Source organism: Pelobates fuscus, chromosome 2 (genome assembly GCF_036172605.1).
Source record: "Pelobates fuscus isolate aPelFus1 chromosome 2, aPelFus1.pri, whole genome shotgun sequence".
NCBI lineage: Eukaryota > Metazoa > Chordata > Amphibia > Anura > Pelobatidae > Pelobates > Pelobates fuscus.
In genome coordinates this window covers 123220252-123234253 of record NC_086318.1, presented here as the reverse complement: position 1 = coordinate 123234253, position 14002 = coordinate 123220252, and the positions used below count along the sequence as shown (strand labels likewise).

The 14002-nt window shown below is 45.2% G+C and overlaps 1 protein-coding gene across 1 annotated transcript in view; it reads right to left on the bottom strand.

Annotated features, from left to right (window-relative positions):
- MYNN (myoneurin) overlaps positions 1-14002 on the bottom strand; it is a 28451-nt gene that overhangs the window by 5222 nt on the left and 9227 nt on the right. The window contains exons 4-5 of the mRNA XM_063442644.1: positions 6642-6801; positions 3641-3819 (exon numbers count right to left, since the gene is read on the bottom strand). Of these exons, the coding sequence (XP_063298714.1) occupies positions 3641-3819; positions 6642-6801 (339 nt within the window). The remainder of the gene's footprint in view (positions 1-3640; positions 3820-6641; positions 6802-14002) is intronic.

Genomic DNA, 14002 nt, shown 5'->3' with positions numbered 1-14002 from the left:
GGATCAATTTATATAACGGTGTAGTTTTATAAGAACCAACATCTTTGCAGGGTTGCATGGTGCACAACTCCTATCTTCCCAGTTCTCTTGAACCCCTTCCCAACAAATAGCGTGCTATGCAGTCCTACAAAAGGAGGGCTTTAACGCTGTAGGGCAGCATACCATGCCCTAAAACTCAGGCCTTCCCTCCAGCACAGATACTCACCCATGTTACCAATCGTGATGACACAGAGATCACTTGGCTCGTATCCGCAAGAATGACTGCTAGGTGACTGCCTGGGTTGTCAGGTACATCCCCAACTTATATTTAAGAAAAATAAAATTATAAATATATATAGAAATAAAATACACATATTTTTATGCTGTGATGTATATATCTGTGTATGTGTGTGTGTATATATGTATATACACACACACACTCATACACATACACACACATCACAGCTTAAATATATATGTGTATTTTATTGCAGTAAAAGTTAACGGCATTATGACATTCACAGTTAAAAAAAATGTCATTTGTCAAACTTTTTTTTTTTGCTTTTATTCATATTAAGTTATTTTTTCATATATAAATATCTGATGTGAAAGGAAAGCCCAGTTTCTCCTGAACAAAATGTTATATAATAAGTGTGGGTAGATTTAATATGAATGAGGTAAATTATGGCTAAAATGTGAGTTTTACTTTTGGTTAGAAGTTGTACAATTGTCTCCATCCCCAAGGGGTTAAAGAGACACCATAACTGCTCCATCTAACTTTTAAGCTCACATGTAATCTTCCTATTTTTACAGTTTTAGAGATCTTCCTACAAACCAGGAATAGATTAAGATTTCTCAGCCAGTCTCTGGCACCCCATTATTATTATTATTATTATTATTTATATAGCGCCAACAAATTCTGTAGCACTTTAGAGAGGGTGGACTAACAAACAAGTAATTGTAACCAGACAAGTAGGACGCACAGGAACAGAGTGGTTGAGGGCCATGTTAGAGGGAGTGTGGTAAAGTGACACATAAGAGAAGGATAGTATTAGAGAAGTAATGACAGTTGAAGGAGAGGAATCAGTTTGGAGCTATTAACAGTTGAATTGATACGCTTTTGTTTTGAAGTGAGTTTTTAATGACTTTTTTAAGGAGTGGAGACTGGATGAGTGTATAACGGAGAACTCTTGAAGGCATGCATCAGAGTACGAATAGAAGATAGACTAAAGTCTTCGGCAGAGCGTAGGGGCCTAGACAGGACATACTTGTGTCTTAAGGAGGATAGATAGGTGGGTGCAGTATCATGTAGAGATTTGAAAGCAAGAACCATAATTTTAAATTTAGCCCTTTATCTTACGAGAAGCCAATGTAGGGACTGATAGAGGGGCGAGGCATAGGAAGTGCGGGCGGACAAGAAGATGAGCCTCATTCATTATAGACTATAACGGCGCACGTTGGGAGCATGTAACACCACTGAAAAGTGGATTGCAGTAGTCAAGTCGAAAGAGGACAGTGGAATGGATCAGCACCTTAGTCGCATCTGGCGTTAAGTAGGGGTGGATGCGCGCAATGTTTCTGAGATGAAACTGGCAGGATTTAGCAATATAGACTGACCATGAGGGGTGAAGGAGAGGCTGGAGTCAAAGAGAACACCTAGGCAGCGAACCTACATGGTGGAGCTGATGGTAACGCCGTTGACTTGGAGACAGACAGACACAGGAGTAGCAACACTTGGGGGAGGAAAAAGTTAAGTTTAAGGAAGTGGGCAGTCATCCAGTTAGAAATAGCAGAGAGGTAGTCAGAGACACTAGTCAAAAGGGACGGGGAGAAATCAGGAGAGGACAGGTAGATTTCCGTGTCATCTGTATAGAAATTATATTGGAAGGGAAACGATCTGATTAGTTTACCAAGCGAGTACAGTATAGATCGAGAACAGTAGAGGACCAAGGACTGAACCTTAGGGGACACCAACAGAGAGGAGTTGGGGAGAAGAGGCAGAGCCAGAGAAAGAAACACTGAAAGAGAACTGGGAGAGATAGGAGAAGCACCAGGAGATCGGGTCGAGCAGAGAGTTGGACTCGTGGAAGTCTGTCAATCTTGCATACACAACTCTTTCAAGGATCTTGGATGCAAAAGACAGTAACGAGATAGGGCGCTAGTTGGATGGGGAGTTAGGGTCAAGGTTGGGCTTTTTTTTTTTGTGAATCACGGTTACAGTTGGATGTTTGAAGGGTGATGGAAATATGCCAGAGTAGAGGGAGAGATTAAGAATGTTAGTGAGAGGCAGAGGAAGAGAAGGAGACAGAGTACGGATGAGATCCGAGGGAAAAGGATCCAGGGAGCAGATGGTGGGGCTGGAGGACCAGAGCAGAACAGAAACCTCTTTTGGTGTACTAGATACGAATGAACAACGAACAGCAGCAAGAGTGAGCTTGGGAGAAATATTGCAAGGGGAAGGAGTGAGATGAGATCTCTTCCCTGATGAACTTGTCAGTAAAGGGAGTTGCAAAGTTTGTGACGGTCAAATTTGAAGGAGGAGCAACAGGGTGAAGAAGAGAGTTAAAAGTGTGAAATTGTCAGATGAAGAGTGAGACTTTCTCCAACAGCGTTCAGCAGTTTTGGAGGTATCGAGTCATCTTGTTGTTGGGGGCACTTGCTGCGTTTAATTGTAGGCGGTGCCATGATGTCTAGTTGAGAGGAGAGGGTGGAATTGTAGAAGGAGGTTGCAGAGCTAGGACAGGTGAGGTTTGAGATAGGTAAAAGGAGAGCTTGGAGGTTAGTGGATAATTGCTCTAGGTCAAGACATTGGAGGTTTCTGTGAGATTGATTTGCAGAGGGTGGTGTCAGTTGGGTCCTGGGTGTGCTGATGTCAAAAGCCAGCAGATGGTAATCAGATTGAGGAAAAATGAATATTGGAGAGATTAGAGGCGGTACGGGGATTGTAAACTGGAGAAATATGAGTATGTGTGTGCATGACATCATATGCATGTCTGCTCACATTTTGTTTTAAAGGGATCAGTGTGATGCTGTTTGTGTGCTTGAAATGTCAAGTACACAACAGCAGCTCACTAACTGAACATGAGCAGAATCGTGTTTACCTCTATTAAAATTAAATCAGGGTTTACAGTAAATTTGTAAATGAACGACTAGGCCACATGGTGTTTTCTCTTTAGTCAATATATGACAATTTAAAGACCGCATATCAAACCAGATAAATTGTTTGTTAGGATGAACTTAAATCTAAGCTATCAAGATGATTCTAATGTCATTTTAAATCTTCCTTCAAACTACATAATGACTGCTTTCAAATAAAAGGTAATATGGATGAGACTACATTAGGTCTATACTGCTGACATATTGATCTCTTTTGTCAGACAAAAAATAAGCAGTCACAACAGAGGTGTCATTATGTAGTGTTTTCAAAAGACAAAACAAACCATTTAATAGGAATAATACTATAACATTATTTTCTTTAACAGTAGATAGCATCTAAAAGAACAAAATGCATCTCCTTTATGGTAAGATTTTCTGTAAAGGCTGTAGTAATTACTTAATCTTTACATTTACTGTGGACCGACCTTGTATTTTCTTGTAGTGTAGTAGTGAGTATTTCAATAGGTAAATATTTAGTCATGTTTAATACACCCATTCTTTTTACCTGTGTGCTTTCTTGCGTGAGTTATAAGAGAACTTGAGACAGCGAACGCTTTCCCACATGTGTCACAAACATACGGCTTTTCTCCTGTGTGCCGACGAACATGATAAGTCAGCGTGCTGGCCTGAGCAAATCTCTGGCCACATCTATCACAGACGTATGGCTTTTCTCCACTGTGCTTCCTGGTGGAAAACAAAAAACCTTATGATTTTTTACATGAGGAAGCCAGTCAGGAAAATGGATGAAACTGCAGCTATACAGATTACTTTGACTACTTTCAATCACAAACCCCCCTGCTAATGTGTAACAGGGTGCACGAAGCATGAAGGACAGTTACCAACTGTGCCTGCAGTATCAGGAACAAGTTTAAGGAGAGAGAAAGGTTTCTAATATTTTCTACTCTCAGCAGGAAACCCATCTTAGAGCCCCAATGGTGGTCAGATATTGCCAAAGCAGTCCCACAGAACACCATTCATAGCTTTTACTGCAAAAGATACTCATCAGGTGGTCATTCGTTTCTCTGTGACTACTGCCCTATAACTAGAAAAAACGTAATGTTCAACACCGGGACTGGGGTGTGTACAAGTGAATCTAGACAGGGGATAACCCTAAGTTTAAGTAGTAAAGAGAAAATATATGTCCAACGGGCTACATCCCTCTCCCCCCCTCCTCCCCCCCTCCTCCCCCCCGGGAGAGCAGGATGGAGCTCTGGCCAGCAAGCCTTAAGTATTGGACCAATAACGTCCGAGGTCTGAACTCCCCAGAGAGGAGGGCACACCTTCTCCGGAGGCTATGGTCGGAGAGGGTAAGCATAGCGTTCCTGCAGGAGACGCACTTCAGGGGCGTAGGAGCACCGAAACTAGGGAATAGCCGCTTCCCCCTGGCCTACTACTCAAACCACCCGGACTCGAAGAAAGCGGGTGTGGCGATACTTTTCTCCCATACAGTCCCGTTCCTCTGCACAGTTCAGCAATCAGACCCAGGTGGAAGGTTTCTGTTCCTCAAAGGCACCATAGCTGACCACACATACTTTCGCGTCTCTCTATAGCCCAAATAAAAAACAACATACGTTCCTGGGCAAAACATTGACCAAGCTAGAAAAATTCAGAGAGGGACTACTTGTAGTGGCAGGGGACCTTAACCTACCCCTTGACCCAAGCCTCGACTCCTCAAGAGGAACCAGCACGATCCCCACACATTGCATCCGAGCGACACTGCGATCGTTACACCGACTGGGCCTGGTGGACTGCTGGAGGGCGGTTCACCCAGACAATCGGGACTACACCTTCTACTCGGCTGTACACAAACTCTACAGCCGCATCGACTATATTTTCATAGCCCAAGACTACCTGACAATCCTACAGGACTCGAACATCGGACTTATAGACCACACAGACCATGCCCCGGTGTATGCCACTACGAGCTCCCCACTCTGTAAGCCTGGTGAACGGCATTGGAAACTAAATGAAAGCCTGTTAAATGACGTAGGGTTCACCGACAAAGCCGCCCAAACAATTCTTTTTGACTCTGTCATACGCGGACACTTTATATCAGAATGCACCCAACGCAAGAGGGACAGGACACGACACATGACCGAACTGACTAAACGCATAGCTACACTGGAACAGGACCACAAACGTACATTAGACGACGCCACATACTTACAACTCACAGAGGCACGTAGAGAGCTTAGTGAAATCCTTACCAAGGGGCTCCATCTTACCTTCAGGAAGTCAGCCAGATTCTACTACGAACACTCGAACAAAAGTGGGCGCTTGCTGGCCAGAATGCTGAAGGAAAAAAGAATGAAGCAACACATCCATAAGATACGAACCAGGAGCCAAGACATCACTAGGCTCCCATGGGGCATCCAAGACGCCTTTCGTGACTATTATACCGACCTATATGATCAAACACAAGATAGGAGAGGGGCAGCGGCCCCACGACACCTACTAGGCATCACGGACTACCTGGACCAGCACGTAGCACGCACAATACCCATTGAGTCAGCGACTGAACTGGAACAACCCCTGACGCTGGAAGAATTGGCAGCAGCCCTAAAACAATCCAAACCCCACAAGGCACCGGGCCCAGACGGCCTCCCGCTTACATACATTACCACCTTTAAAGACATCCTGCTACCAAGAATCCTTACAGGGCTTAACTCGATAAGCACAGGAGGACGGTTCCTCTCTGATACTCTCACTGCTACAGTGACGGTCATTCCAAAGGAAGGTAAGGACCCGGCCTGTTGCTCAAGCTACTGGCCAATCTCACTCCTGAATGCAAACTTAAAGCTCTTCGCGAAGGCACTGGCGCTCCGGCTCATGCGGATCCTCACGGACCTGGTCCATCCTGACCAGGTCGGATTTATACCGGGCCGCGAAGCGAGAGACAACACCATAAGGGCCCTTAACATCATACATCACGCGAGACACACCGAGAGGGAGGTGATACTCCTGTCCACTGACGCCGAGAAGTTTTTAACCCGAGTGGATTGGACTTTCCTAGCAGAAACCCTACGACACATGGGCTTTGGCCCTACCCTGCGGGCTTGGATTGCGGCGCTATATACCACCCCAACAGCACGCATACGCATCGACGGCGCCTTGACGAAACCTTTCCCCATCCATAAGGGCACCAGACAGGGATGCCCCCTATCCGAGGCGGTCAGACGTGACGGGGAAATTATGGGGCACCGCTTGGGGGAGGCTGAACACCGAGTGGCTGCCTATGCGGACTATATGCTGTTTTTCATAGAGCAGCCGACTATATTTTCTGTGCGGTTGGATCTGCAGGGCACTATGCAGCTTTGCCTCAATTTAATGGATCACTGCACTTTATACTAGAGGAAAAAAAATGTCAACAAAGGTGTATTTTATAGCATATTAGACTCCACCAGTCTAGAAGTATGGTGGCAGTGTGCCATAACCTGATAAAAACGTATGCCTCTTTCCAATAACAGCTAGTTTGTCTAACCATGCTTTGGGTGTGTTTTACTGACCTTGAATGGATCTTTAGGTTGCTAGAGGTTGCAAACTGTAAATTGCACGCATCACATTTATATGGTTTCTCTTCTCCATGATGCATTCGACTATGAAAAACCAATTGGCATTTCTGTGCAAAGCCTTTATCACAGAGCTTGCACTGATATGGCTTTTCTCCTAAGGAGTGAAATTAGATATAGTATAATATTTACAAAAAAAATTAATATATAAAAACATTCTAAAATTTATTGAGAATAATGGTTACAACAATAAATGGTTTAGTTTAGAGACTGCAGCGAAGTTCCTGTTAAATAAAGTGCTGCCTGCAATATTATTATAGTGATATGTTAAAAAGTATCAGAGCTTTGCATAGACCGAGTACACTATGATATCAATAGCTAATTGGATAACTAGCTGGAAAAAGGGGGAATTGGGGGCACCCAGAACGCATGCATTTCTCAGAAGTGGAGCTGTCGTAAAGACAAAAATTTATACAAAATACAGATTAAGGAACAGTGCACACACACACACAAAAATCCAGCTTTTAATTTTACATGACTATTTAAAATCACCTATCTCAGCACACAAATATGGGGATTCAGTTGTGGTCTTATTGTGTTAAGCCTACAACCAGGGCCGTCTTTAAGGAGGGGCAAAAGGGCAGCTGCCCTGGGCCAGTTACTCCTGGGGGCCCTAAGGCAGCTGCCCCATGGGCCCCCTGCAGCACCTGAGGTAATCAGCGGCCACAGCCCTTTAATACTGCTCTGCAGGGCCGGACTGGGCATTAAAAGCAGCCCTGGAAAAAAAATTTTTACCAGCCCCATAATGCGTCGCGCCAGCATAGTGTGCAAATACAGAGTTAGAAAAGAGAACTTAAAATTAAAAATTATTACTCCAACGTAAAAAAAAGCACTCATATGGTTCAAAATAAACAAAAGTGCTGATTTATTTTAAGCAGATGTGCCTTTGCATGTAATCAATGTTTCAGTCCAACTACCATGACATATTAAGGAAAGCTTGGTAATGGGACTGAAATGGTGAATGTATGTTGGGCACAACTGTAAAAAATTGACGTTATCTTGTTTACTTTGAAGTCCTGTGGGTGCGCTCTTCACTTTTAAATATGTTATTGTGCTGGAGTGTGCACCTACCTAGCAACAAGACTGGGCCAATATCTGCTCATTACATATGGTACATATTAATGACATTTCTCTGTGTATTATGCATATATAAATGTACATTAATATATGTGTAAATATAATAGACATAATTATATATATATATATATCTAATACACACATTAATATACATGTCATATACCAGTGGAGGATCCAGAGCCTGATCCCGGGAGGGGCACTTGTAGATTATTTAAAGAAAAAATCCATGCACAATAACCACTACTGCTCTGTGTAGTGGTTATGGTGCAAGGAGTGCCGGTGTTCTATCATTCTGCTATACCTGTCAGATTTCTATACCCTCGTCACTTCCGGGGAGGGGAATCAGCTGGATCCTGTGCTGCACATGCGTGCTAGCACTCCTGCTACTCCTCCACACCCAGGTCCTGGAAGGTAAGTAAAACTAGTGTTACACTTTCATAATAGTTAGTGCATTCACTAAGCTTAGGCACACGGGACATTTAGGGTTAAGTGAGGGTTCAAATTAGGGTTAGGTAAGTGCTTCTAACCTCTCTCACTCTCTATTCTTACCCTAACCCTTGGGGTAAGGGTTAAAATAGAGTGTGAGAAATCCCTATTTAGTGATATTCCCCTATTGTGAAATATCACTAAATGTGAACAAGTCCCTAATCCTAAATCTAATTTGAACCCTAACATTAACCCTAAATGTCCCATGTCCTAAGCTTAGTGCAGCACAGGATCCAGCTGCTTCCCCTCCCCGGAAGTGACGAGGGTATAGAAATCTGACAGGTATAGCAGAATGATAGAACACCGGGACCCCCTCACAGAGTAAGTAGTCAAACCGTTTAAGAACAGTTTGACAACTTACCTGGGGTTTGCTGGGATATGGGGCTGTAGTAGGGTATAGGAGCAGTGGTACAATGTGTGAGGGGTGCAGTGTGTGTGAAAGGTTCAGTGTATGTGTGTGGGGAGGGGGTGTAGTGTGTGAATGCGTAGCGTGTGTGGGGAAATGTGTGTATGGGGGGGCTGTGAATGTGTGTGTGTGCATGGGGGCAGTGTGTATGGAGGCACTGTGTGTATGAGGCAATGTGTGAATGTGTATGGTGTGTGTGTGTGGGGGCAGTGTGTGAATGTGTATGGTGTGTGTGTGTGTGGGGGCAGTGTGTATATAGGGGGCAGTGTGTGAATGTGTATGGTGTGTGTGTGGGGGCAGTGTGTCTAGAGTGGGGCTAGAGTTCACTCTCAACACTGCGACCACCAGGAACTCGTGGTGAGAGTGAACTCTAGCCCATAGCTCCAGGGCTAGAGTTCACTCTCGTGAGAGCCGGAGCGGTGCCGTGGTAACCGCGGCAACGCTTTGTGCTCGTGCGAGAAGGACGCAGAGGAGCTGCAGGCTGACCTCCCGGGTCCTTTCTCCCTCCCCTGCCGGCTCCACCCTTTCCCTTTGTCTCGCTCTCCCCCACATCTCTCTTCCTCTCTGTCTCTCTCTCTCCCCTGTATCTTTTTCCTCCCTCCACCATCTCTCTATCCCCCCTGTCTCTTTCCCCCATCCTTTCACTGTGCCCCTCTGTTTTATTTGCCCCCTCCCCTTGTGTCTCTTTATTTCCCCCCTCCCCTTGTGTCTCTTTATTTCCCCCCTCCCCTTGTGTCTCTTTATTCCCCCCTTGTCTCTTTATTCCCCTCCTCCCCTTGTGTCTCTTTATTCCCCCCTCCCCTTGTGTCTCTTTATTTCCCCCCTCCCCTTGTGTCTCTTTATTTCCCCCCTCCCCTTGTCTCTTTATTTCCCCCCTCCCCTTGTGTCTCTTTATTTCCCCCCTCCCCTTGTGTCTCTTTATTTCCCCCCTCCCCTTGTGTCTCTTTATTTCCCCCCTCCCCTTGTGTCTCTTTATTTCCCCCCTCCCATTGTGTCTCTTTATTTCCCCCCTCCCATTGTGTCTCTTTATTTCCCCCCTCCCATTGTGTCTCTTTATTTCCCCCCTCCCCTTGTGTCTCTTTATCCCCCCCCTTGTGTCTCTTTATCCCCCCCCTTGTGTCTCTTTATCCCCCCCCCGTGTCTCTTTATTTCCCCCCTCCCCTCCCTTCCCTTCCCTTCCCCTCCCCTCCCATTTACCTGATTGAGTGGGGCTGGGGCTGGGGCCGGCCGCATTCCGCGCTGGAGCCGCCGGACCGGGTGGCAGCCTCGCCGGTCCGGCGGCACTCCTTTCACTAATGCAGACACGCTGGGGGCTGATGGAGGAGCATGTCTCTGTACCATGCTCCCTCGCGGTTCCCACAATTCCCAGCACAGGAACCGCGAGGGAGCATGGTACAGAGACATGCTCCTCCCTCCTCCGTCAGCCCCCAGCATTAGTGAAAGGAGTGCCGCCGGACCGGCGAGGCTGCCACCCGGTCCGGCGGCTCCAGCGCGGAATGCGGCCGCCGACCGGCCCCTTCAGAGTGTGTGCCACCGGACCGGCCACCCGGTGGCACATACTTACTCAGAGCAGCACCTGGGGGCCGCGGCCCACCGGGAAAATTCCCGGTATCCCGGTGGGCCAGTCCGGCCCTGCTGCTCTGGACCGGGGCCCTGTAATATGTGGGTTGGCTGAATACATACTCACACACTGCCCTGTGATCCCTTTTGTTCTCCGTGGCATGCTGAGGTCAGATCACTTCCTCCTCAGTGCCGCTGGGGAGGGGGTACACACCACAGGAGGCAATGTGGGGGAGAGGGATTGAGAAAGCTAATGGCAGACTCCCATCAGCCTGGGCCAGCAAGCTCCCACTGGACCCCAGGGAAGCCACTCCTCTGTACCCAAAAGTTAAGGAGACAGGAGGGTGGCTAAATATTGTTTGGTTTTTTGTTTTGCTTATTTCTGATATCACTTTTATTCAAGTGTTGGTGTTTGTAATGTAACATACAGGGAATAAGTACATGTTAAAAATCATAGAAGAACCTGGCAGTTCCCTATTAAATATAAATGTAGAAAGTATTTATTTTAACATATTATTGCATCAAGTGTTATCAAAGGCTGTACACCATTTCCAAATGTCACTTTTGCCAAATTCTGGACCAGGGTATGTAAGAACAGAGTTGAGACATTATATTGGCCAAGGTTGCTGGGAGTTGCTGTCCAAGAGCTGCTAAAAGGCAGAGATTAAAATATGTAAATGTACACATATATGTGTGTGTGTGTGTGTGTGTATATCTGGCTGTGTTTATGTCCTGGTGTGTATCTGGCTGTGTTTGTCTGTGTGTCAGTGTTTCTGTGTGTATGTATACCTCTGTATGTGTACGTGTGTGTGTCAGTGTGTGTGTGTCAGTGTCTGTGTGTCAGTGTCTGTGTGTGTGTCTGTCTGTCTGTGTCTGGTAATGTATACATCCCAGCATTTTAATGCCAACACAAATACACTCCTACATTCCATCTCTAGCACTGTACACATATACACCCCTGCATTTATACCTTTATGTATGTGTGTATTTGAATGTGTGTACATCTCTGTGTGTATCAAAGTGCTTGTATCTGTGTGTCAAAGGGTGTGTATCTGAGTGTGTGTGTATGTGCCAGTATGTGTCAAGGTGTGAGCATGTGTCAGTGTGCTTATGGGTGTATCTGTGTGTTAATGTGTACGTGTATAAGTGTTATAGAAATCACACAACATGCAAACAGACCCCTGCAAACACAAACATTACATACAAACACACCAGTTTGCTGAAATACCAATACTACACACAAATGTACATATGCATTTAAAAGACAACACTACATCCAAACACCCCCCTGCATGCAAATACAAACATTACATACAAACACATTCCTGTATTAAAACGCTAAAATTATATACAAACACCAACTCTACACACAAAGTACACCTGCATTTAAAAGCAAACACTACAGACAATCACACATCCCTGCATTCAAATACAAATACACCCCTACATGCACATATACACTCTATACAATAATATGCTGACGTTCAATTGCACAAACACTGCTCAAAAATACAACCCTGCAAGGATGGTAGATCCCCAGCTGACATAGCATCGCAGGAGTTGTATGACAGATGGGGATCTATCTTTTCTTTACTCTTGTGCTACAGGGCAGGCCTGAAAAAAATTTTTTTGCACCAAGGCACTCTCTACATTAGTTTTGCCTCTAGGTTGGGGTGGAGGGAGTGATTGCATGCCCAGGGGGCCCAAGCAGATGCTTGCCCAGGGTCCAATCAATATGAAAGACGGCCCTGCCTACAACTATGTCACAGGACTTTGACATTGGTGGTTTCTACATTAATTTTAACTTGGAAGATTAGCATGCTATCTGCAATACTCACTGCTTAAACTGCTTCCAGAGATTCTACTCATATGTATTCTTTCCTGCAGTCACCTCCAGAGGGGCACCTATAGTGGAGGGGTGTTTTGTTTGTGTGTGCGCGCTGTTGCTTTAAGGGACACTGCAGGCACCCACACCACTTCAGCTAATTGAAGTAGTCTGGGTGCTGTGACCCTTTTGCACTTAGTGCAAAATGTTTACATTGCAGCTCTAAGTCTGCCCTCTGTGGCTGTCTACCAGACAACCACTAGAGGGCTTCCGGAATCCAAAGGACTTTGGTCCGTTGTCTGACGCTGGACGTCCTCATGGACCTCCAACGTGATATTTTCCCCATAGGAAAGCATTGAATAATGCTTTCCTATGAGGAGGTCTAATGTGCGCATGGCCATTGAATCATTTAATACACTTTCCAAATGATTCAATACTGTTAGGACAACTTTCCAAATGATTTAACTACAGAAACCACAATTTTTTTTGAATAATGCTTTTCTATGGGGAGGTCTAATGCGCGTGTGGACATTGCCGCACATGCGCATTAGGTCTTCCCCGCCGGCTCACGTTGGCGGGGGAGGAGCGTGGGTGGAGCCTGACCCAGTGCTGAGGGACATCAGCCCTGCGGGAGGGAGGCCCCAAGGAAGGGGGGGGACCTAATAACCCTAAAGAGCCACACTCTCACCTCACCAGTTCTGCTACTTTCCCACCATATCTATTTGCTGTCACCCTCAATACCATTCCTATTGTGTTTTTATACCCCACGTCTTCTAGATTGTAAGCTTGTTTGAGCAGGAACCTATTGTTCCTGTTACATTTTGTTATTGTCTCATTTGGTAAATTCCCCTCTTATTGTAAAGCGCTGCGGAATAAGCTGGCGCTATATAAATAATAACTAATAATAATATAGTGCCTAGAAAATGGCTTTGTTTTCCTGGCACAATAGAATCCATTTAATCTGTATTTTGGATAGCTAGATAGTAACCAAATCATGTTTTGTGATAAAATAAAGCCCTAATCACATCTTGAAATGTGGTTCAGAGAAAATCTCAATCCCTTCCATGCCCTTGCATTAGCTACAGATTTACTTTAAGCTAAATTTGATAGGTATCTGTTTTCTCTAGAACACATTTTCATGTATTTATTTGTCATGTCTTTGTGAATGCATTTTCTCCATAATGCATTAAATATAAAGATTACCTGAGAAAACAAATGACCAGGTAACACCACCTTTGATCCCCCTGACTCGGCTTTGCGTTGAGACACGGTCACAATAGAGGTGTGTGACAACGGACACGCTGATGAACGGGAGTGGCTGGCGTACTGTTTGAGCAGACGCAAGTAGAACGATGGGCTGGTGGTCACGGGGGTTGGGTATAGCCCCTGGGTGATGGAGGGCGTATTATGGAGTTCCGTACCGTACCCTATCCCCCCTTATTCCACCTCACCCCTCCTTTTTTTCCCTCCTTTTTCTCTCCCTCTTCATCCTCACCTGTATCATTCTGGCCACTCTCTTGAAGTGAACCCAGTTGCGGGACAGAGACGAGTTTAGTAGAGGTCTTTGGGGGGCTATACCCAAACGTTTTAAATGTACAGACACTCATGGCTGTTGGTTGACTCAGGGGCTGTGCTACCGCTCCTCAATGGCCTAGGTTGTAACTGGCACTACACAATGAACTCTCCTGTACATATCGGGTGAGGTGGATCTACAACCCTTCACAGCTCCTTAGAAATCTCTATTTCAAGCTATAACCCGACAAGAGACATAACAGTTTGCTATCTATGTTATCTATTCACTCTATGAACAATATTTCACCTGTTTTATCAACTACACTGTGCATGAACTGCTAAGTAACTTTTATTATTGATGCTAAAACCAAACAAAAATAAAAAGTGTCCATAAATATCAAGTCTACTCCAGGGTTTGACGAATTTGCTTAA